The sequence below is a fragment of the Acanthaster planci genome, linkage group LG13 (genome assembly GCF_054643075.1).
Source record: "Acanthaster planci isolate LZ-2023a linkage group LG13, COTS_SCS, whole genome shotgun sequence".
In the NCBI taxonomy this organism is placed as follows: Eukaryota; Metazoa; Echinodermata; class Asteroidea; order Valvatida; family Acanthasteridae; genus Acanthaster; species Acanthaster planci.
In genome coordinates, this window is record NC_141789.1 from 2,927,521 (window position 1) to 2,953,112 (window position 25,592).

Consider the following 25,592-nt stretch of genomic DNA (forward strand, 5'->3'; position numbering starts at 1 on the left):
CTCGCGTGTACATAAAGATGGTAACTTTTTGTGCTCATTCAAACGAAAAATGAAAATTTCACTCAAGTGAACCACCGGGTGCCTATATGTCCTTCCTGGACCCTCGCAAGCAGTCCACATATCCCTCCCTGCCAACAACTGTTCCTGTGTGGAATCCACGAGAGGAGAAAAATGGAAGGGAGAAAACGCGGCTGTTCACCTGAGACTTGATGAGTGCCTCAAAGCTCGGCTGGAAGTACTCCACGCGCCCCTCAAAGAACTGCGGCATGGCCTGCATCAGCTCAGTGTGCTGTCTGTCGTACTCCTCCTTAGCTGCCGCTAGATTTTTCTTCGACTGCGAAGAAAAAAAAAGAAAACAGGACTTGCTCAAAAAAGTATGAACAAGCCAAGCAGCTGAGAAGAATTTGCAGCTGAGGAAAAAGCATTGTTATAGTGGTGGACTCTCACAGTTCCTTTAAATTTTCTTCACCAGGAGCTGGGATGTTACAAAACATGAGAGAATAACGAGTTTCTGAGGTAACTGAAACAAAGTCACATCAATTTCTTTAGTATAATTGTAACTTTTGCCATGTTACATTCTTACCGCTTCTAGTTTGGCAAGATTTGGGCCTGTGCGCTCCCGGTCCTGATATTTTTCCACTTTACCCTGGCATCGACTGTACTCCTGCGGTGTATTTCAAAACAAAAAACAAATCAAGATAAAACACTCGCATTTACCATTATGAAAGACTCACAAATACACCATTTGAGAAACTCTGTGAAGTTCAAAGTAGTTTGAAGCGTTTCGTCAATGGTTCAGTCAGTGAGCTCGGACCCTCGCAATCGGAATACCCAGACTCTCCAGAGGAAAACGTCTAAAAGACATGCATTTTTAAAACCATGAATCCCTTGATCTATTTGGATGATCCATGACAACTGATATGCCCATACACCATGATCCATACTGTCTTATATGTAGGACTAAGGCACGTTATATTATTCTGTGTTCTACCAGGGCTAAAGGGATAAATAACATATGACCTATCGTAACAAAATGAGTCATAAGACGCCAGATTCACTTTCAAAACGATGCTGCATGATGCCAATAAAGGGAAACTCTTAACATTTCCCACCCATATAGAGTACCAAAATGTCACGTCATTTGAACCAGGAAGTGCAGTGCAAACGAATGACATATACCCGCATGTTGGTTCACGCACTCGTTGTGAAATTTTGCATGTGACGGATTCACTTTGGTAATCTATAATGGCCATTTCATCAGCAAGACAAACTAGAGCGAGAGATCAAACTTAATTGTATTCTTTGTAATGCAAAGAATCACACTACTGCTGAAACAATGGCCTTTCATACACGTCACGACGTGTTATCGCCTCACCTGTAGGCACTGCTCGCGTTTCTTGAGGGCCATATAAAGGCTGGGGAAGATGGTGCTGAACTTCTTCATGGGCTCCACCATGGTCCGCATAGAGCTGGCATTCTGGGGATGGTAAAAAACACAATGAATGCCCCACGTGTATCGGACAACGGCAACAGGAAAGGTTGAAAGAAATTTGGACAGAAATCTGAGCCGCAAAGAAAAGGAAACATTTAAGTAAAATAGACAATTTACATGATCCTGAATTCTCGTGCAGGCAGTAAGGACAAAAGAAGCATCTATTTTGCGTGGCTAGGCCAAACCACTGGCTTCATTCACATAATATTCTTCTTAATTTGTGCTCCCCAAATCCATTTTATTCGCTGTACACTTGAAACGAGCAAAGTGCCAGACTATTTGCAGGATTCGTCCTAGTTATTCATTTTCAGTTTTTACAAATCTGCAGGACTGCATCACATTTGACAGCCGAACTGTGAGCATGGCAAACTCAGCCAAAATCAGATATCACCCTTTGTTTGTTTGTTGGGGTGTTGGGTTGTTTGTTTTCACTGCCGCACAGGCAATTACCAGTTCCTGAGTTTTGGACTCAATTTGCCCGATGGACTTGCTGATGAGCTCCAGGTTCTTCAACGACTCCTCAGTGTTCAGGATGGGGCTTGCTGCCAGGTTCTGTCCGATGCGGCACTGTGACTTGGAGAGCGCCCCCATGGCCTCGATGCAGTGCTTCATGTCCTTGTACAGCTTCTTGGTGGCTTCGTCCAGACTGAAGTGGTTAAAAAAACCAACCAGATTCAATAAAACCCTCCCTTCCGGGAAAAAAATTGGGGTTTACCCAATGCCAAAGGTGTGTTAGCTTCCTGAATCCTCAAAATCCACAAATGTGTAGGAAACAATTGCTTGTTTTTCTGCACTGTACTTGAACTTCCAAGGGGTTCCAAGCCCGGTGTGTATTGTAATCGTGGCTAGGCTTCACTTTCTTTCGCTTAAAAAGCCGTCCAAGAGATCCATAAGATCGGGTGGATTTTTGGGATGGGTTTCCACAGAATTTCTATCATAGCTTTACTATTTGCTTTGCGCCCGAAAAGCATCTTTCATTTGAAGAAATCATACTGTCATTTCTCACATCCTTTTGAACTCTGTAATACTTACACACTGATTTTGTTCACCTCACGTTCAAATGCTTTCTCCTCCTACAAGAAATATCAACAAAAGATAAAGAAATTCACTTCACGCTCAGCTGTGCTTGCAAACAGCCCTGCCAGTGGAAGAAATCTTTTCTTGGCAAAAAAACACTGCTTAGCCAATTTATGTGCTAAGCAAATGTAATGACTTTACCATGAAAGCATGACTTTATCGTGGCGGGCCATAGTGGCTGGGCTCTACCTCCCTCCCTTCAGCAAACTCATCAAAACTAGCTGGTTTTTGTAGGGAACTGGGTTGTGGGGCAAGGTTAGAGCTCCCTTGGAATAAACAGTCACTGTTTCAATAATTTAGGGTGTTTTGGGTGGCGTAGTTGGCGGGCAAAATTGGAGGATGAAGGCAAATCCGTAAGAGGCTCAAGCCGGGCGATCGTAACAATGACAGCGTTTTATAAAGGTGTGGCCTTTCAAGAATGGCAACAGACAACAAGGTATGAGTTTCCTCCCAAATGACTGTACAAGTTATCAATCTCTCATTCCGTTCGTTTGTGCAAAAGGCTAATATGCAGCAATACCTGAATGATTAAAGGGTAGCAGCAGAAGAATTTCCTTAGGCACAATTATTCTGCAACTTTCTACTTTTTATGTATGTAAATGACATGACATCCTTTTCAGCTCCAATGTATTGAAAAGTGCACTTTTTAAAACATTCTAAGCAGTCCAGAGGGCGCTGTTGCAATGACGTTATCCATGGAAGATATAGTTATTCAGTTCAAACTGTGAAGACAGAATTTATCCAATGAAAGCATATCTTAGAAAGGGTTGCTTGCTCTATTATTGCTATGTAGTTTTACAGCAATAATTCATCAAAGAAAGGCAAATTTACCCAGCAGAATCTTTTCTTTTTATCAGCATCTTTGTGTGCACAAACCAATGTAACATTGAACTTTGCATCTGGGGTTGGCATCACAGTTTGCTCATGAATATGGAAATCTCATTAGAATAATTCTAAATTAAAATGGCAGCAAACAGCCCTTGATTTGTGAAACTACAATTGAAAATGAGACACAAGGTGCATTTTGGATGTATGTATGAATAAAATTAACATTTCATGGGTCAAAAATCGTTAACATCCAGTAAAATCCTTAGAAATGACGCCCTTGGTAATGACATTCGGGGAAGGTGAAGGGATATTTTGTTCATCGATACATGCTACCATTTCTGAAACAGTGAATCATGCTACAAGAAACTGAATATCAACAAAAAAGTACAATAACCACAAGGAGAAAGGATTACCTCCTTCGTTATGACTGGAGGTGCCTTCTTTGGAGATGTCAGACGACTAAAAATGTTCCTGCAGATGACGACAAAACAGAAATATTGCAAATCAACATTTACTATTCATGTAATTTTTTATGACGACAGATTTTCATGGGGAAAACAACTTACTCTCCATTGATTTAAAAAATCAGTGTAAACCTAAAAAGGAGCTGAACATATACGGATACAATTAAAGGCAAATGAAAATGCACGAATAGGTAGTCAAGGACAAAGTCTGGTCTGGTCTGGTCTGGGGTGAGCTTCAAATTTTTGAGATGCAAAAAATACTTACCAGCTCATTGTGCCAATTGTTCCTAGAGGTGGTGATGAAACCTGAATAGCAGCAAAATACTTCTTGGTCCACCAGCGGAAGAAATCTCAATAAATTTCTCTATCGCTGTTGCCCCATAACAACTTGGAGCCGTAAATGATGAAAGACCTCTGCCAGGCCTGAATCCCTGCCAAGGATCTCAGTTCAGCATTCTATAGCAAACTCTACTTTTCACCTGTTGGACAGAAAAGCATCAAGAAAAAAAAATTTACCAATTACGGTGCATCACAACATGGTAAAAACAAATTCAGAGTTAGCATTAGAAATTAAAGAAAAACACATGATTTATATATTAACACAGCAATGTGTTACACTTTGTCCATTGTTGTGGAGACTGATAATATCCAATTGGACTACTACTACGGCCTATCAGTAGGGAGTCCAGCGAAACGACACCTCTAAAATTTTTATCTCGAAGCGTGTAAAAGTGTTTGTTTCCAATCAATGATTTTTGCCCATTTTGCATCAAATTCTATATTTTAAAAAGCAGTTTTGTAAAAGAGCCAAAATTTGTGTTAGTAGTCTGTTTGTGTCAAGTTTTGGGTGTAAAGTATGAAAATAACGCAAGATCAGAGCCACTTACACTACAACAACTCTGTGTGTCCATCTTTCTTTGTACGTGTGACATAGTCTTGTCTAAGCCTAATATCTCGCGAGACTCAACTGGGTTTGGAACGATGATGTCATCATCTTGTAGAGCTTAAAATACTCTTTCATTTGATGTATGACTTGAGGCATTTGACCAAAGCACCGTCAAACCTTGTTTTGGTTTGTGAAGATTACAAAAAGGTAACAAAAAAATGTGCATTTTTCTGTTGAAAATCCCCCCAAAACATGTATAAGGAGTTGATGAAACGGTGTTTATTTGGAAGCTTGAGATTTCAGGAAGAAAAGGAAGTTGGTTTTTTTTGGTAAAAAATTGATTTCAAACTGGTGCCAAACAGTCCTTTTGTATTTGGGTGCTGTTGTGCAACTGTGCTCATGTATGGTATGTGCATCAGTTGTATGGTGCACGGGGAGCAAGATGCAAATAACAAGGGCATATTAAAACCACGCATGTTGTTTCAATGAAATGTTATCAAAAGACCCTGTCAAACACGAACAGACTTAAAATGACACCTGACAGACTTGGTTCCCTATTTTGAAGCTATTTATTGATGACAAAATATCACATCAAAACTATGCTTCAGTGATCTTTCACACATCACTAAAAATTTAAAGCCCAACTCAACTGTCCTGTTACTGTATACATCATGTACATGTATCTTGTGTTTATTACTGATAAAGTTCTCCATAATAAAAGATATTGTTTACTTTACACTTCCTCTGTGACTTAACTACTACAGATTTTTGTCCAACTCTGGCATGACTGGAAGTGGAACCAATGAGGGACAAGACTCCATGTGGTTCAAATACATTGATGAAAAAAAACTTGTGTTAACCCCCAAAAAAGTGACGGACTAATTGCACCTAATTTTAACAACAATAAAATCATAATTTCACTATACTTACAGCTATTGAGCTAAGGTTTATACCATTCAATTTCTTTTGAAATTTTCTTTCCAATGAGGTCAAACAAAAAAACCTGACAAGTGCAGGACTCCCCACTATGTCAGCCGTTTTTCAACCTGAAACTGTAGTGCAGCGTGCGTATATGTTTTTAGCCAGTCTTAGGCAAAGACTAGTTGCTGCTTTTCCATCATGTTTTCTTTCCCAGAATGTCTAACGACTCGATATGAACATCATCCCACGGCACGCCCACTCACTCCCCTGCACTTGGCTTCACGTCCACAATTCCAACTAGAACTTAGAAGTGAGGGGCCGGGCCTACCGACATTACCCCGTCTAAATTGTCGCCTTTAAAGACCTCAAATATGATAACGATAGGACCCATTAATCAAACAAACATTCTGAAGTAAAAAGTCCAGCTTTACAAGAATTATTAGTCAAATCTTACCTCATTAATTTACTCTACCTTCTCGAGACTTAGCCAGCTGAAAACTGGTCAGAATGGAGGTAAAAGACAAAACTGTAGATTGTGTTTTTGACGGTACTAACCTTTGACCTTACATAAAGTTACAAAAAATAAAACCCGATAAAATACTTATCTAAATTGTAATCCAATCAAGTGGAATTATAGAAAACTCATAAAACCCTATCCTTATTTTCAAAGAGTTCGTTGATAAATTTTTATTCAATAAGAAAGATTTCTTTGTAAATTGTACAGCATGCCTAAAGTCATGACCTGTCATCGCACATGACATGAAACCTGACCTAGCCGTGTCCCAGTTACACGGCTGCAGCTTGACATTACGCATCGAGAGTTAGGTTGTGGCTGCAGCCATTTTTCATAGAGTTGTGTGGGATTCCAAGCCGCAGCCAAATGATTCGGACACGGCTACCTCTGTAAATGAACACGCATGAGACGTGACGGATGACAACCTTGGAATGGCGAACCATTCAGCGATCCAAAAGCTCTCGAAACAAGCGCTGGAAACTTTCAAAACAGTCCATGGAGACAAAAGTGTCTTCCTGGATAAACTGAACTCTCTCCGGACGAGTATGAATCGAATCCGGGCCACCGATCTTGGCATAGAGCCCGCTGCAGCCGCGAACCGTGTCGAGCCCTCGCCAGCAGCCCCGGTCGGCTACATGTTCGTAGCGGAGAACCCCGTGGTGTCCATGGGAGTCTTCGTGGTGGAGCGCGGATGTCGGCTCCCGCTGCACGACCACCGCGACATGCACGGCGTCCTCAAAGTCCTTTTCGGCACGATACGGGTGCGGTCCTACGATCTCCTCACGGAAGAGCAGAGGAAGACAACCGACCTCCCAGACGTCCTCACCACAAACTCTGAGTCTGACTCGGTGAACTCATCCACGGACCCAGACTCCCCGCTGGCGCTCCAGCAGTCGACCCTGGCAAGAACTCTCCTTCCAGTTCGGCCAAGGGGGGAGGTTGAATTGACCCCAGACAGTGAGCCATGTATTCTGACCCCACTGGAGGCCAACGTGCACTCGATAGAGTCGGTCGGTGGACGAGCAGCTTTTTTGGACATCCTGTCGCCACCTTACGATCCGGAATTGGGAAGAGATTGTGTGTACTACAAGGAAACCAGGTTCACCGACTCAAAAGAGAATGTGGGAGATGTGAGTTGGTTACGGAAGATCCCACAGCCGTCCAATTTTTGGTGTTGCCAGGAGGAATATTTAGGACCCACTGTTGACCTGGATAGCTTATAAACTGATCTTTGGATTTAACACATCATCCAAAGTTAAAGAACTGTTTGCAATTAATGAGCATTAAAACCAATGCAGCGCAGCCCACAGATGGACTTGAACATTTGGGGCACTTTTCTGTTTTAATGGAGCAGCGCAGACATTCGGGAGTTTCACAAAATTGCAGCTGGCAACTACACCACGCCGATGAAAACAACTGCATTGAACGCATGTGTGTGTGCTGATCAAAGAAATGATTGTGCAACCCAATCCTCGGACTGGCTGGTGTGTGCATACGTCGCCACGGTCCCTGTTTTCACCGGCGCAGTACCTGTCATTTTTCGAGAGTCCTGGATGTCGTCGCTGCCCCATAGCCTACATATCTGTAGTTTAAAGATAACTGCAACTGTTAAATCAAATCTATAGATACAGTAGAAAATTCAATGTGCCAACTCTTGACTTTTTCTGTGGAAAGCGCACTTTGACTCGGACCAATATGTTTTAGAACTGCCTGCCTTCTACATTGTACAACTAGACTTATGTTTTTTCTTCCGATTTCCCCAGGGACCTTCAAAAAAGGTTTTTTACAGTGAGGCTGACACATTGATTCTGGTCATTATTAACAAGTTCCAGCAAAGTGCTTTTCTTATTGGTGTAGAGATTTCATATGTTTAGCTTTAAATGTTTGATGCCAAAACATTCAAATGCCAACCTGCCCGGTGGACTTGAAATCTAACCTATCATTTTGCTTATATGAATCCGCTTGTAAACTGTAACGCGCATTGTTTTCTCAAACCCCACATAAGTCTAGTACAGATTTGTATATTCATTTTAAGATTACTGAACCATGATGTTTGATGAATTCTGTCCATATTTCAAAGTAAATGAATTACATCTTTTGTGTGGTTATTCTTGGTTACACAATTTTATTTATAACCTGTGCTCTCTATGCAAGTTATTTTGTGTTTAGCTTTATCAGACTGCAATGCTGGAAAATAATGAATGGCTTGCCTAATTGTTTGTTGAATAAATTTGCTTCTCACTGGTAATAGTATTCTCCTTGTTTTTTAATTATACTGATTTATGTCTGGCCTTGAACTTGAAGATGTGAGGACTTGGTAGTATCTTCTGTTGAAAGGTCTTTAATACGCGCATGTGTTCATTAACAAATTAAGTAATGTGTCCGAACAATTTCCACAGAATAGTCCATGGATGCCGTGCAAGTCGTGTGGAGAGACTGAAGATCTGACGACCTCAGTGACTGAAAGAGAGAATTATTTTTAAATTAACAGATATTGATGGTTACGATTGAAAAATGTACTTATAATATGAGCAATGGGATACAAGAAAATTATGTATTTTGTCATCGTTTGATTATGTCTTTTCGACAACCCCACGGGGAGCTTTGAGTCTGTGTTTACCGGGGAAATCAATGTTTACCGGGGAAATCAATGTTCAAAATTTTGTTAAATGGCAAAGACACACATCTCTGCATTATTTCAAAAAGGTATTTCTCTTTTTCCTGTATGACTCTCATAATCACGGGCAATGAGAGGTCCACACGAGGGCGCTCTATACAACGCACATCGGCTGAGTTCGGGCGGCTTGTTCTCGTTTGTTCACGAACAGCTTGATTTGTTGTTCGTGCCTGTGTCGGTCGCTCGAACGCCGAGAATGTACAACCGGTTATTAACGCTAGTAGTCATTTGTGGCAAGCGACATGCAACATGGCAGCGTCCTTGAGCATTCTTCGAGAGTTAATGTTGGATAACTGGGCTAACTTCTTTTCCATTTAAAAATTCATTTCTGCCATGGAAAATTATTAATGTTAATTTTGCAAAACTTTCTATTGTCTTCAGCTTTGTAAAGCCATATCGATACTTTTGCGGCTGTCCAAAAATCAAATCTCACGAGTTTTTCCGTGTGTTCGTGTAAAATCCTGACGAGGAGGTGGTGTGTGATCCTGTTCCGAGAACAGTGTTCTTGGGTCGTGTCCCCGCCGTTCGAGCGCGAGAACACGAAGCCCGTGTCAAGAACGGACCGCCCGAACTCGACCATCGAGTCAAAACTAAATGACGTTTGCTATTTTAAAAGCACATCAGTTTCTGTGTCAAAATGAAATGTTGCCACGAAATTAAGGCAGATGCGGTGCTTTGTATTTTTTTAAATGCAGTACACCCATCCCAATTTCCTCAGCAAACCCCTTCATCGCCCATAAATGTAAGGAACCGTACCGCAGTAAGGGCGCCCTCATCCTTCTAATATGCGTCACGGAGGTAATCAACATAAAGTAGACACTTTTTAGGCGCTTCCCGGCACGTTCACGCGGTGGCAAGGTGGTCAGCCACCGCGTGCACGGGAAGTGCCTAAAAAGCCTCTTGGCCTTGGGGTCTCGAATGTAGAACCATGCCAGTGTATTTTGCTCCAATTAATTTCCTAAGTGTGGTAGAGTGTGCTAGAAATTCCTAGTAAGTACCTATCGTTGTATAAATATTTCACACGATTTGCTGTCGGAGAAATTGTACGATTTACGGGGACCCAATCTGATAACTGTTTTCTGTATTACAAAGTGCCGTAACGTATTGGTCAGCTATAGCCAGGTGCCCTGTTAGCCTTTGACCATCGCATCCATTGTATTATTATTTATGGTGCTGTCTAGCCATTACACTACACCAACTGTTGTCATATTTAATAAATTGTAGTTCATGAGTTAGACATAGTTCATCATAGTATTCACGTGTTCTCCAAGTGCTCGTGCGCTTTAATTTGAGGACCGTTCCTGCTTCCGGCCCCCACGTCCCGTGGGGCTGGTCCGCTACATTAAATATTTAGCAAGTCCAACACGTCACAATTTTAAAGAATATTGGCCCGGTTTTTCACAACTTAACAGAGTTAAAAACATATGTTTCGCATGAAACATTATCTTGTTTAAATCACATCAATCTATCCATCAAAATCGACCGATCCCAAAGAAAACTTACATTGCGATTCTTGGAATGCTCAGCTCAACATTAATTTGATATTTTGCCAATGGCACATTGCTGCTAAAATAAATGTGTCGTGACAAGACGCACATTCCAAAGGGTGGGAAACCAACTTGAATCCTGCCGACGGAAAATAGGGGGATGGAAAAATGACAGGGAGAGTGGACACGGAGGAAGAACCAGCCCACTTGTTTACAAGTTTGTTAAAGCCAATTATTCAGAGGTTGTTTTGTAAACGTGTATACTTCCTGGTGCATCACTATACTTTCTGTGCTTTTTATTCTTCCTGTCATGAGGTTGAAGTCTTTCCGTGCCCCAAATGCTTGAATGCTCTTGTAAGGATGATCGAGAACCGTGGCGCGTGAACACGACAATGACAACTAATCACGCCGTGGCCCGGGCTTCCGGGCTTTAAGAATTGAAAAGCCCGAACCACTAATGCAAAACTGGCTATATTTTGTTAGAAATGAACAACAACCTTGCCGTTTGCTTGTTTGCTGTTCCCTACTGGAATGCCAAGCGTTAGGTATTGTATTTTTTCCGGTTCTCAACGCACTATACCTAACCTCTACCTTGTTTATCCACTCTCTCCGATGATGAAGAGACAACAATGTGTTTGTGAACGACGTAAATCAGCAAGGTTGGACGGTCGATACGCATAGCGCTGTCATTAATGGAATGGAATGGAATGCTTTAACTTGAAAACATTGTTTTCTCTTGAACAAGCTGTTTTCTCGAATCACATATAGTTCATGCTGTAACTTTCACTAGTTGCTATCAGCTCCAAAGGAAAACACTAAGTCGAGAAAACCAACGCACACTGAGGCCATGTAAGTTATCCACACTAACGTCACATGAGGTACATGTAAGCTTTCAGGGGCTTCATAGCAACTTTGTTTTCTGAATATTGTTTTCCAACATTGTTTTAACACGCCTATCCGTATGACGTATTTATTCACATTGCCGACGGTACAACTGCAATTTTCCATTCTAGCAACCACACCCAGAAGAAAAGGACGGTTTCAGCCTACGAAGAGCTATAAACGCGCCACATGCACACGCTTGCGCTCAGCCGTAGGATCTATGGGAAATCGTGATTGCAAAGAGCTCTCGAATTACACAACGGTAAACCATACGTGTCATCCGGAGATGGTAATACCACGCCCAAAGTGCACAGAAAACGAAGGATTGAAATTTACTTAGACGCAAATATCGATTAGAAAGTGTCAAAGATAGTGTCTTCAACAGTGACAAAGTTGGTGGGACGAGGGGTGCATTCGAGGTGGCATCAAAACCCTCTAATCTCAATTAGGTGCATGGATGGAACACCTCTAATCAGCGAACGAAACAAGACTGGTGGTGCACCTTGTGTCGTTATAATCTCGTGGGGATAATGCAAACGGCATAATTTTTTTGTTGTCATTTTCCAGGAGACCTGCATGATGAAATTTCATCATAGTCTGATTACTTTTTAATGTCCAATGGCCAGTCCATGATGGGGGAAACGAACTGTGATTCCAACGGATCATCTGGGTTAAACTAACAGAAGCGGGTGGTTCTTTGTGTCAACAAACACTGGAACAAAACCGCAGGGCTGTCAACTGCAAAGGCAATTCCCAGGATCAGGTTGGACTTTAAGTTTGCTGTACTTATAGTTTCAAATAATTCTGTCAAACTCCACCGGCTGCACTTTACCAACAATACACCATATTTTTTAATTTCAGAGGGGAACAGAGTCCAGAAACTTTCTCAGACGCGGTTGCCAGGGTGCCCAAGTTCACTGTTTAGATCTGTTTTGATTTGGATGACTACACCAGTACAGTAAACGAGAACCTCTGAGTCGCGGCCTTGGCCTTGCTGTGCCAGCTGAATAGGCCTTGACGTCACACAAGCCTCAAGGCATGCGTGACATACTTTCCACGGGTCCGACCGGTAGTCGTGACGTCATAGAATTCGTCGCTGTGGCAACCCACTGCTGTTTGGCCCAAACTTTCCGGCGGGGCTAGGCTGGCTCGTTACAATTACAATGCGCGCTGGTATAACGCCGGTGGTGGCACAGACCCGCGGGAAACAGCGTGTGAAAAAAAAATGCACATGTACATGTACATCTATATTTCAAAAAAAGTTGTGGTTCGGATGATCATGTTTCGCGACAGTCTGCTTCCGAGACCCAGTTTGACGTCACCCTTAGTCACAGGACAAATCGCTCACACAGGGATAGCCCGCAACCAGAGCAAGTGAAAGTCATGAGCAACGCCGTGGAAGGACCGGAACCGCCCCGCTGAACAATTAGGGTAATCCCTGGCCGGCCTTGACTGCCGAGTCTGGAAATGATTGTTCGCGGATAATGCGATTAGGCCACTGATATAATACAACGTGGTTACTGAACGAATTTACAAAGCATACTGGAAAAATCTTAAATCCTTTCTGTATTCTTCCGTTCGCTCTATTTGCCTTCGTTCCAGCCAAATAACTCTGTTTGAAAAAAAGGCAGACCCTTCACAGATAGAGACGACATTCATACGGGTGTTGAAAGTACAACCAGTGGCGTCAATCTATCTGAATGGGGGAGGGGGAGAGAATGGGGGATGAACGGGGAGGGTTGGAGGAGGCTGGAAACCAGCTGACATTGTCATGAGCGTCCCTCAGACACCTCCCAACAAATGGAGTTTCTTGAGATCTGATGCTACATTCCGATGCTACACAATTCACGGATATCATAATAAACTTAAAGGTAGAGAAATGGAGGATATCCTCTGGCCTATCCCCCCCCCCAAAAAAAACTGTTAGGGGATACCAAATTCACCCCCTTCCCCTCGGGATTCACGTCCATGAGTGCACAGCCCCTCGTGAAAATTATGCGGCCACGTGGTAGTCAGTAATATACAGACTCTGCAATTTGACGGTTTCCCGACTGCGCGTGATGTATCAAGGTTCTCTGTACACAGCGTTCAATGAACAGGGGATTTCCGGGGGGAGAGGTTGGGGTCGGGATCACGGACAACAGGTCTGTCTCCTCACTGTGCACAATGTGCCTAGTTTCCAAAGGGTTCCCTCACCGGAAAAGTATAATGTCCTGTGGAAACACAAATCGACAAAAAAATATGTTCACGTTTTACTTCACCGGCCTCGGGTACTGGGAAGTTGTAAGGAAAACGATTTCTGTTATGGTTTGCTTAGTAAATGGGTTTAGAAATTTGGTGCGCTCAAATTCACCAAGGGAAAATTCAACAAGGCTTGTAAAACAAAAACCGGCAATGCCATTGATTTAGCACCAATCTCCATGTATGTCTTGTGCTGTTTGATATATGAGTCAAATAATACAAAATTTTCATTAATCCACCCCTGGGTATATGTAAAATCATATTGAAGTTGGAGGACTAAGGACTCTTAGGGCTAACGGAGGACTCTGCAGGTCTATCAGGCGCCCTCATGTGACACCAAGAATGTTCTCCTCTCACTAAAGGAATTTCCCGAGTTATTTCGCGTCGTCGTCATCAAATTATATGAAAATTTATGTGTTTCTTGTGTTTTATCGGACATTTGCCCTTAAAATAAATCTTCTTAAACTATTTCAGACACTGGTAATTTTTGTTCTCTTTGGTGTCAGGCTTGGTTTGGCTGTATGTTTTCGATTCGTCATTTAAAAAAGTTATTTAAAAATGTAGTTTACGTCATCATTTCAAAGCAAGTAGATCTGGATCTTGCCTTTGCGGTTGTAAAATGTTCTTTTGTGATTTGGATATTAATTTTCGTCTTTCAACATTGTATTTGCTCTCTCCATCTGTGAATATAAGAAGCAGTACATAGTTTATGCGCGACCAACGCTGAAAAGTTCTCGATTCTGTCGATTCTTAGGAGTCTTTGGTGGAACGCTGCACGAAAGTCATGAATTCAGCGTAACCCGTTCATGCTTTTCGCCAAGATGGCCTGGGTCGATGAGCTGCCAATTTCCACGTGTACATGTACAGCACTTCAGGACATCGAGTTGAGAGATACAGGCGCGGCAGTCCGCGGTCGAACAGCACGGGGAACGCGTAGCCTTCTCCTCAGTCCACGCCCAGCCCCCTTTTGTTGCTTCACAGGTGTATTTCCGTAGACTTAGGGCGACGCAATACTATGCTCCTGTTGAGAAAATTGCGTGGGTTGCAGTGGGTCAAAAATCCCCCTTTAAAAAGTCATAATGTGAACTGAACTGAACGACTATATGATTGAACTTACGTATTAGCGAGGCAACCTCCACAGCCCTAGACCGCACAAGAACAGCATAACATTGGGCAAATTTGTTTCGCGTGGATCGGGATCGAGATCATGTGCTCTGTCGCTGGTTTACTGACACCAAAACCCGCCTGGTGGATCGAGCGAACCAGCAATAGGATCACTGATCGAGATACAGGCCGTGTCCGAAACGGGCTTCCAGAGCTACGACTAGGTCTATTGTCAACGCGTCTCCACGCATTTCCAATGGAGTGAAAACCTAGACCTAGCTCTAAACAAGAGATTCGGATGCAGCCACAGATCCACGTGAAATAAACTGGCCCCTATACCACAAGCCTATACCCAGCAAGAAATGAGACCGAGGGGTACCCCCCCAACATGTCCAATCCCTATACACATTCCAGACTATTGTTACTTAACACATCCCCCAAAGATGTCTGAAAGGAATTCCCCAGATTCCTGCGAGACAATGACCAACACAAAGCGGGGGGGGGGGTTCTTTCCGTCTCATACCTTGCTGCATATGTACAAGCCCCTTGGACACCAAATGGCATCGGATACAGTATGACACCCATCCATAGCATTCATTTGGTCTCCACTTTTGGCGAAAAATCACATTTCTGTAGAGTTATATTGAGACGATGATCGTCGCGCAAGTAAAAAAAGATATTAAATATGGCATACGATACCGGTTATTTGTTGAATTAAGATATAATTTGGACAATTTAAAAACAATTTTGAACATGTAACCATGGCTATATAGTTGCATGCCGGTACTAAGCGCATGTTTTATATGTGCACTTGATTTATTGGCGCAGAGTACAATACAGACTGATTATGAATATTCATAAGCCACTGACTATCAGGGGTTACATGCAGGTCGAGCAGCAGCAATCACAAGGCAGCACTGTCGTCACTTCATTGACCGTAGACAAGCACGACGTCAATATTACGAGCAAATTGCGTCTTAAAATGAAGCTGCGGCACAGGCATGGCGTTGCGTTTGACGTAATGACACGACAGCAACCCCCCCCATAACTGCCACATCGCTGCTCAGGGCTCATCGCCGCGGCGTACAGTACCAAGTTTTTCCTCCCTCTTTATATCATCAATTACGATCAACTATGCGCGAGTACTTGGATTCAGCCAGCATTATTTTCACGGACTAGGGGATTGACTAGTCAATGGCAAGCATATGCTCCAGCCGACTTACTTCTCCGCGTATCTCTAGAGTGTCAAGTACATCTCTGTATCTCTCCGTAAGCCCCCTCGGGCCACGCACATTGGGGACGAGGAACACGATTCACGTATTTTATCACACTGATGACTTCAATTGCGCAAATACCGGGTTGGGATTTCGTAATTGGCCATTGCTTCAGGTTTCCTTCTCCGGCTAATTTGCAGATTTTTATGATGGCTTGTTAATTTCTTTTTTTTTCAATTTGCACAAAAAGCAGAGGATATAATTATCGTGTGCGTCCGAGAGATTCCAGCAAGGCTAAGACGTGTTTATCGCCTCCGTAACCATGGTTACCCGATGACAACTAATGGAACCGCTGCAACCTTGGGGAGCAGCTGGTTTACGGGAACTCGTGTATATCAAAATATGGTTTTGACGTCATCAGTGACGAAGTACCCTATTTGACAAACTTCGTTTCTTCAGCCCCAAAACAGGAAACGACTGGACAATACAAAATAGAGACGGCCTGAAAGGCGTCGAAAACAAGAAAAACGGGATATTTTGTTGTATTTTAGCCCTCCGGACTTGAGATTTTCGTCACTGCTTTTTTTTGTCCAAATAGCTTGATATGTTTGTCTGACGTTGTATGCATTTCAGAGCGGAACAGGACACGAGGAATCACTGGCTGTGAGGGTTGTGGCACGTGCGCTCGGGTGAGTTTGGGGAGCATAAGGGGAATACAGCGTACAGATATCGTTTACATACCTCAAGCAAACCATGATCAAACACAAGTGGGGCAACCAGATTCACGTCAAGACAATCTCCCAGTGGACAAAAGATGCAGTGAATGAAGACGGATATGAACCTGAGACAGGTGGAACGCTGATGTTCTTTGTTCTGAGTAATAACTGCGTACCATACAGTTGCGAGCCGGACCTGCTCGATAGAAATACACGTAATTAGTTATGGATATCGTCAAGAGATGACTATCACTACACCAGATCACAGCAATGTTTACGGTTATTATTTGCTCTTTGTATGACCCATGCGGCGACCGACTTACGGGGCTGAGAAGAGTCACGACGAGGCAATTTGGATTTTCATTAGTTCACAACGGTCATTCACATGACAACTGGTTACCGGGTATGCAATGTTTCTATGAAAAAATGAATAAATAAATAGGGAAAACATGCTGGTATATCCTAACTCCAGGATTTCTTTCATCAGAATCCATCTGGATCGACCTCTGATATGACGAGGGGAATGTCTGACTGCGTGTCGCAAACAGCTCGCGTCTGCCTTAATAATATAACTTGATGTCTCCTCCAGGAGATCATTATTGCGAATGTTCACGAATCGACGACGTCATCCTATGCCACGGCGAGGCATGTTTCGAGCGTTTAGGGAGACGACGACGTAATCATAGCGTCATTTGGACACGCCCTTCCACACATCCACAGCCACCTCCGCCTGTACTGTAAGCATAAAAGGCCGTGTTCCTTCGCGAAAACGGCACAGGGGTAAAAACAAAACCATCTGCGGGATGTAGGGGCAGTCTATGGGTACTGTCAAGACAGAGTACTCTGGTGAGGAAAAAAAGAGGGAAACAAGGCATGTTGCTGTTTGTGTCTGTTTACTTTGCTTTAACATTATTCAGAAGTTCCAAAATCCCCAAGTTTTTAAAAAAGTGCATCTACAACATTCCAGCGGTGCGAGTTCTCTTAGCATGCCAGGCAAGCGCGGCCCATTTTACTAATCTGCAATATCCCCCAAACTAACTGACATTTGTGAAAATTGCAGCCCGGATGAATTTTTTTAATCCGGAGGATCACCACTGCGACGGAATGCCCTTTTCAATGCAGTATATAACCATCTCCTTCGCGTTAAAGCCTGACCCCAAACCCTTTTGAAACAATTCTCAGGGGCACTACTTACTAAGGAAATGAAAGACGCTGAAAAAAAATCTGCGTTTTGCTGGATTTACTTAGTTTGGTCGCCTCCACTACACTGTCGGGCCTATCGAGGAAAAGGTAAGAAGTGACAACCCCTTTGTTTGCGCAGACCAGCCAAAAAAAATCAGATTTTCAACACTCGCATCCTTGCTCTGAGATGCCAAGATAAAGGATGCAAGAGAAAAAGACGATTTCTCCCGCATCCCACGCCCTGTCCACAAAGGCAGTGTTTTCATAAACTCCATCTGCACGGCCGGGCTGGCCCCGTTCACAAAGAGCGACTCGGTGTGACTCTACGCAAGCTGGCAAAACACCTGTCGACCTGAATAATTGTTTTCGTTCGAATATCTCTGTGTTCTGAATGTGTTTTGTCCTCTTTACAGTCTCCTTCTGATTTCCGCCATCGCTCACAGTTTCAAGTGAATCCCCCCCCCCATTTCGTTTGCACGCGCGTTTGTTTCTCAAGGATGGGATGAGGGAAACACAATGGACCAGAAACAACGCCTTCACACCTCAGTATTTAATGTTTTATACCCAGCAAGAAATGAGACCGAGGGGTACCCCCCCAACATGTCCAATCCCTATACATATTCCAGACTATTGTTACTTAACACATCCCCCAAGATGTCTGAAAGGAATTCCCCAGATTCCTGCGAGACAATGACCAACACAAAGCATGGGGGGGTTCTCTCCGTCTCATACCTTGCTGCATATGGCATGTTTATTTCGAATCTTGCACCCTTGCACCGGCCGCTTGTACTTGTACTTGCACCTATACTCCGTGGAAGTCGATTACTCACGGTAGCAACACTCCATAAGAGCAAGTAACATCCAAAGTTGCTCTACATTCTTAGCTGCTGAGGAAAAAATAAAATGGGATCTTTTACTGGTAAAGACAAACAAATGAAAGACGTGGCCAATGCGCTGAAAAAAGCATGACGGTGGGATTAAAGCAAAACAAAAGAGAACGCATGTTTTCCGATCAACACGACGGACACCAGAGTGTACCTATTAGGCGTGTTAAGGACACAATTCAATCCTTTAAATTATTCAGGGTATATTCCTAATGAAGTGCTGGGCACGGAAGAGAGAAGTATACGTGCCTCATAATAAACGGAAGCAAACTGGGGTGGATAAAAGATGTGTGATGGGGGGGGGCTGCGCAATATTCATTTGGACCGGCCTGTGCCCACATTTTCTGAGAAATATCCTCTTTGGACGATTAAGAGCCCATCGCCCAAGCCTTACATCCTATCCGTCTTAATACTGGGCCCACTTCCACTGGCGTAAACCTTTCCGGAGAACTCTTCGGGTATCCATCCAGCGACGTTTCCCCTCTCAGATAACATCCTATACCCCTTCCGAAAACAGCCTCATGTAAAAAAAAAAGTCTAAATGACACTTTCTTTATCGGTTGAATAGCTTTCTTTATTTTTCCCCCTTTCATTTTTTTTGCAGAGATCTCGAGTGTGACCGACAAGAAAAACCAAAGGGAGGGGAAAAAATGTCAATTAAACTGGACAAATTTAGAGCGCTGCGTCAGGACGGCTAAAGGGATCGGTGATAATTCGTGGTGCTGACGTGCGGTTGACGTCCTCGACTCGCCGGTGCTGGAGTGTGTTTACCGTTCGCTGGTGATTAGGGCCGCCTTGTCTAACGTCACCACATGGAAAGAACGGATCGCATGAAACGATTTCTACGGAAAGATTTCCCGAAATAGAGGAAACGGGTAGAAAAAAAGGGGGGCCGGGGGGAACAGGCGTCCAAGTCGGAAGTTTTGTCCATTTGCAATGGCATAATCGGTGAAGTGGGAAGGGTAATATTGGTCCCGTATTCATTAGTATATAAAAAGAGTTGGCAGATTTCAAGCTCGTCGTTTTTCCCACGATCACTGAGCGAGTCTTAAAAAGTTGAAGTCAATGCTCAATACTGGATGGAAACTCTTAGTTGTTGGGAGGGAGATTTAGGAATATCACGTCTTACTTCCGTATCCTTGAACTATTTAAAATTTATCATCAATATCTTCCGTTTTTCCAGTTACGGAAGTGTTATTTAAGGAAGTTTATTTTAGTGAGAACCTAATTTGGAAAGAAAGTTGCATCGCTGAACAATGCAGCGTTCGTTAAATCTGGCCTTTTTAACTCGCTGTGTCAGGCAGGCCTGGTGCTGTACTCGTCATACTCGGCTTTTATGACGCAATGAAACCCGCCACGCGCGTCGAACCGGCCACCGGGCCGGGAAACTCCCAGGCCAGCGACAAGTTGGCACGGGGCGCCACACAATGGAAGTTGTGAGCGGGAGCGGATTCGGTTTCACTCGGCGGAGTGCAGCTGACGGGCGCCGGACAATGGGCAGGGGTCCTCCACAATAAGTTGGGTGTCAATAGCTGGATGTTTCGCTTAGGCGTCTGTTCGGGCGGGGGGGACATCGATATAGGGCTGCACTGGGGAAGTTCGTATTACGTCGGCAGAGGCCATACACATAAGCACTCGTTACATCATTCCCCGCTTAAAATACGCATTTTGTCGACTGTTTTGGCCACAGTGTACGCGAGGTCCTGGACAATTCCGCAGATCATCACCACCCCCTTTTTCTGGAGTCTCCTATCCAAATTTGGCCGGCCGCCTAAATTTAAACTTTGCACCGTCAAACACAATTGGAGTTTTTCTCGCTCGCCCCCCACTATTTTTAAACTCGGAAGGAAGGCGGGAAAAGGAAATTTCTGTCAAAACAGTGATTGTTTTCGGGATGTGATGCAATAACTGTCTAGGCCTAAATGCCAGGCGATGGTGTTTACCAGCGTCCGCAGCCGTGGCGATATCGCTGCATCCGAAATAACAGAGCATTCAAAACGAATTTCCCCGAAGCTAGTAAACACGGTGCGGTCGTCAAGCAGAGCAGATCCGCTAACCTTTCCCCAAATATCAGGCACCATTGTCTTTGGATGAACGAAAGTCTCCATAAAACATAACTCGAAGTCTTGGAAAAAAAGGTGAATCGGTTGAGGGAACAGTTCTACTAAAACATGATACCTCCGGTCGGTACGGTACCTTGAGTGCACTCGCTATATAATGTTCCCCACACGGGATATAAGTTGAGGGCAGGACCGTCAGTTTCAAGCGCGGAAGTTCTTCCGAGAACTCACCGCGAGTTCATGTAGAAACAAAGACTCTACAAAGTATCTTGCAGAACTCCTGATCATGACATTTGGACATTTGTACAATTTATTTAGAAGAAACCAATGCAGACATCCCGTAAATCACAGAGTAAAAGGGCCAATTTGAAAATGTCGCCAGATTGCAAAATCGAGTATACCGGAATTTGTAACCAACCTTAAAGAAGGTTTTGCCCAAGAGTTTATTCAGTTAATTTGTCTTTACGGACGTCAGGAGGAATTTGAGGTGCAGGTTTTCCACTTCTTTTTTAAATCAGCAATGGATTCCCCCCTCCCTTCATTTTGATGTACAAAATGCACTTCTGTTTTTCAAAATTTTCTTCCTTGGATGATCAAACAAAGGGTAATTTCAAGCAGTAAATTGGATGTTATGTTCTCAGATGAGATAAGCGGGTTTTACCACCAAAATAATTACAAGTGTAGAAAATGATACGGGGGTCTAAACCCAAGAAAATATCAACAAAAGTAAATATCATTGAATCACAAATGACATTTCTTTCTCTTTTTTGACGTCTACTTTTCAAACTCCCCAGAATTTGCAAATATCAACCCACTCTTTTGCTTTTTGTTAGAGTATTAACCACTTCACAAATCTGACATCTGACGTTACCAAAGAGATAATCGACGCTTAATTAAGTTTGGCTTCGATGTGGTTGGAAATAAAGAATTATTTTAAAAAGGCGTGCGGTTACTGATCACACAGGATTCCGGATTAAAAACAAGAATCGATCCGGATTCAGCGCTTTCGCGTAAAATGGACAGGGAGTAACGCAGTGAACAGGACATGCTCAAAGTCCCGACATCTCCCCCATGCATGCACAAACGCCTCGTGCGTTTGATCACACCCTGGCTGTTGTAACACGCACAAATCACAAAAAAACAAGAGCATGAGCTAGACATCCCGGACGAATATGTAACGATGTGGGGGGCTTCTACGAATTCAATTATCTCTTTCAGCAAATAAAAATCAAAACCAATCAAACTAAAGCAGTGCTTCTACTACATTGTTGTTTATACAAAGTGTATGCACGGGGAACTGTCAATCATTATTGAGACCACGTCGAGTCGAATAGGAGAATTAATAATAAAACTTAATCAGACTACTTCATTCAGTTTGGCTCAAAAAATTAATTATTACAAAAACAGTCAGGGGTCTGGTTTCATTTCAATTTAACAATGACACTCTCACCATAGAACAGTATGACTGGCACAGCCCTTTTTCATGGGTGGTAAATTTGTCGCACCCACCGGACATGTTCCCTTGTCGAACGCAAGCCGTTATGACTGATTTAAAAAAAAAAATAATTTGAAAGAGGCTCAGACCAGACTTGATGGACACCCCATAAGGGGGAGGGCTGCTGACAAGTGGGCGGCTAGTTTACCAAGAATATGAGCTGCACAGTGTGACCGGCGAAATACCATCGCATCGGTGAGACGATCACGCGTTCATCACGCCAACCAAACCCATAAGAAGCCGGTTCGCGGAAAACCCATGCCGACTGGTGGTTTCTGCACTCGGCCGAATCAGCCCTACGCCCTACACAGCGCCACAGAAATCTGCAGTAGCCCTTCTGACTGGGAAATTGGAGTAATACTACCCGTTGAAACCGTCGTATTTTTCGGCATGAAGCGATCTATTCAATTCCGAAAATGACCAATTTGTCCGGCAAGAAAGCTAATTGTGGGCGTTTCAATCTCTTCATATATCTAAGAGTGACAAACGAGCACCGGGATTCTGCATCACTCCATCGAGGCATGATAGAAAGGCATCGCATCCCATCCGGTGGGATAACAATATTCTTGTTTGCTGCCAGCTTCTGCGACCGAAGATAAACGCCAACCGGACAGGCCACATTGACTCGTGGGAGACTCGCTCATTTGAGAGCCAAAGACACCAAACGAGTTTCTCTCTTTAAATACAATGAAGTTGCAACTAAGCGAATAGGTACTAGAACTGTGTGCTCAGTGGTTCCCCCCGAAAGCTTGTGGAAATAATGCCACAAGCGTAATCAAGTGGGACTCGAACCCACGATTTCCTGCTGAATGGTGCAGACGTCTTAACCACTCGACCACCAAGCTTGCCGGTGTCGGCTGGCTGGTTCGAGTCAGACGTAGCAGCAGGTGCGGCGAACAGCTATTTTTAAGGATGGATTTGCGTCAGGGAAATGTTAATTTAACTTCGGATTTTTTCCCCTGCCCGACGTGTACTGTAACACGAATATGAGAAGCACAAACTCAGATCAGAATACCAGATGGGGCAAACGGTTGGCTACCGGTGCCTCAGTGGTGTTTTCAGTCAACAAAATAAAGCACTGTTTATACTTGCGCACATCTATTCAAATACAGCCGTGGTGACTTCTGCTGTCGACCCAGCTGGTACCCTGAGAAAGAAACGCAGAACGAAAGTTCATCTTTCAAACATTAACCCGTTTGGGAAAATGTTGAATGCTGGCCTATTTTAGTCCCTTTCCTTCGAGCAGCTCTCAGATAGGTGAAGACGTCTGGGAGCACTGCCTGGGCCTTCACAAAAGAGCACATCACCACGCAAAAAAAAAGACTTGTTGGCGTTGGGTAAAAGGTGTCTTTTTCTTTCTTGTTTGGAGGTTACCAAACTTTTAGCGTGGTGGGCGTGGTGGTTGTATAGTAACTGCCCCGGTGACCTTATTTGTTCAGATGTCATTACTCCCATGTTAATCACGCAGGATGGACTCTTGCGCTGTTTCTCTCCCACTCTCCTTGTGTTTTCTTTTAATCAACGAAAGCCCATGAGATACTCAACGATGTACACAGAGGATGAATGGCTGTAAGTTTTAAGCGCACGTGGACGTGAAAGATTGTATGGGGCTTTCTCCTGCTACACCTCAGCCACGGTGACAACAAGAGGTTGCCCCTGGTATCTAAAGCGGGCTCTTCAAAATTGTGCCGGTGGCAGATTCAGATTCAAGAAAATAGTCCTCACATGTCACTTCTGTGTTTGTCTGGAGACAGGAAAAAAAATGCCTTGACGAAGTTCGACTCTATACTCGAAAGCAGTGGGGGCGCTGCTAATTTGGCCCACAACGCGCAACAAGCGCCGAGTCATTAACGCCTCCGCAAGAAGCAACGCCCACGTCGAATCACTATCACGATGAATCCACGGCCCAAGGAACAGCAGTGTCGTGATACGGGGAGGTGTACTCCTAGGGCAGAAAGAGTATAACAGCCACAGTGCACTCACGCGACATTTTGGGCGGGGCCATCCCGCTATTATCGGTGCACCTCTTCGGTACCGCGGGAGACGACATCATTATTCTGTACTATATAATACTGCAACCTTACACGATGTGCACAGCACTTTGCAATAAGGCAGGAATTTTTTCATTCAGTTAAGGGGGTATAGCATACTGACCACCGCTCACGCTATTCTTCAAACGGACAAAGACGTTCTTTTCCAGAAACAGAGCATCATAAAATATAGTTTGTTTGCTCAAGATTGCTCTTCTTTTCCGGAGGAGTGGAGGGTTGAAAGAACACCCGGCTTGTGCACTGTTTCACCCTGTGTCAAAAACTACATGCAGGTATGCATACCCGTGGTTTCCCGCCAATATACCATTACTGAGCCAAATCAACCACGTGCCACGTGTGACGACACCATCGGTGATGTTCTGTTTCTACACAGCCAAAAGGAAACAGACATTACCAGATACCATGGAGTATCCTTGTTGAGGGTACCCCCACTCTTATTACAGAGCAAAATTGATCACGTCACTGTTACACACACTTTCATCATGACAATTTGCTGCAATGGCAATCTGAGAGTTTTCGATTTTAGCTGTGCAAACGATGCAATCGTGTCAATTAACTTGTACGGCTGAAATGGCGACCAAAGCTTGCTGCATGCTTCAGCGAATTGGTATAACACGATTCTTTTGACTAAACACGGTATGTGGTCGAAACGTGGGGTTATACAATTTGATTATGTATATTGTTGGTAACCGGTAACGTTGGTAACATTGCCGAACAATGTGACCCAACACTGGACCAAAACATTTCTTTATTGAAACCACATGTTCAATACCGGAGTATTCTTGTGCAACATAAACGCTCGTCTCGCCTACAGGAACCAGTTTCGGGGCTCTGATGCGTGCACCCGCATTCTGACGAATCGATAACAGGCCTAACTAAATCCTGAGAAAAAAATTCTACCATTTCAGTTGGGAGGATGTTTATCGCTGCCAAGAATGTTAACGGGTTGACTTAAGACAGCAACAAGGGTATACGGCACAAAAGGATGTGGGAATCTCTCAGGGAAACGGCCTTGCTGGGCGCGCCAAGTTTTAAAAATCCCACCTCGCCATGCGCTGCTCAGACACGCTTCCGGCAACAGTTGCCTGGTTTCGCGGGCCTCATATTTCGTCCATAAAGGCTTAAGAGAGAAATGGCGTCATTGGATGAAGCCAGGCTATACAATAGGGCTTTATAGGCAACAGACAAGCTCATCCCGCTCTGTGACTTATTGTGTGAGGCACCACACATTCCCAATTATAACCCGTTCGGTTTGTATTTGTTTTATTTCATTAAAATAATTTTTGGAAGCGGGCACATTATGCGTGTGTGTGTGTGTGTGAGTGCGTGGGAAAAGGGTTTAGGGGAAAGGTACACATACTTGTGGCTACCCTGGGAAGCGCGGCCAGGGTAGCGGTGAAGGAAAGGTGCGTAGGAC

The 25,592-nt window shown here is 43.7% G+C and overlaps 2 protein-coding genes and 2 long non-coding RNA genes across 6 annotated transcripts in view; 3 read left to right on the forward strand and 1 right to left on the reverse strand.

The window, feature by feature from the left end:
- bin3 (bridging integrator 3) overlaps positions 1–25,592 on the reverse strand; it is a 72,497-nt gene that overhangs the window by 2,308 nt on the left and 44,597 nt on the right. For 2 of the 3 annotated variants that reach the window (XM_022230822.2, XM_022230821.2), the window contains exons 3-9: positions 4,127–4,340; positions 3,811–3,868; positions 2,525–2,565; positions 1,943–2,138; positions 1,376–1,477; positions 584–664; positions 200–334 (exon numbers count right to left, since the gene is read on the reverse strand). In XM_022230822.2, coding sequence (XP_022086514.1) covers positions 200–334; positions 584–664; positions 1,376–1,477; positions 1,943–2,138; positions 2,525–2,565; positions 3,811–3,868; positions 4,127–4,134 — 621 coding nt within the window. In that variant the 5' untranslated portion in view covers positions 4,135–4,340. Of the gene's footprint in view, positions 1–199; positions 335–583; positions 665–1,375; positions 1,478–1,942; positions 2,139–2,524; positions 2,566–3,810; positions 3,869–4,126; positions 4,341–6,122; positions 6,408–25,592 lie in introns of those variants that run through there. The other variant, XM_022230820.2, reaches the window with a different exon arrangement.
- On the forward strand, positions 6,479–8,435 carry ado (2-aminoethanethiol dioxygenase). The gene has a single exon (XM_022230819.2). It carries the CDS (start codon positions 6,614–6,616, stop codon positions 7,403–7,405), a length of 792 nt encoding a protein of 263 aa, XP_022086511.2. The 5' UTR covers positions 6,479–6,613; the 3' UTR covers positions 7,406–8,435.
- On the forward strand, positions 9,535–14,168 carry LOC110977049 (uncharacterized). The gene is made up of 3 exons (XR_015427545.1): positions 9,535–9,849; positions 11,796–11,991; positions 12,090–14,168. It is a non-coding gene; the product is annotated as an uncharacterized LOC110977049 (long non-coding RNA).
- LOC147796920 (uncharacterized) lies at positions 16,092–20,130 on the forward strand. Its single transcript, XR_015427546.1, has 3 exons — positions 16,092–16,476; positions 17,093–17,793; positions 19,174–20,130. It is a non-coding gene; the product is annotated as an uncharacterized LOC147796920 (long non-coding RNA).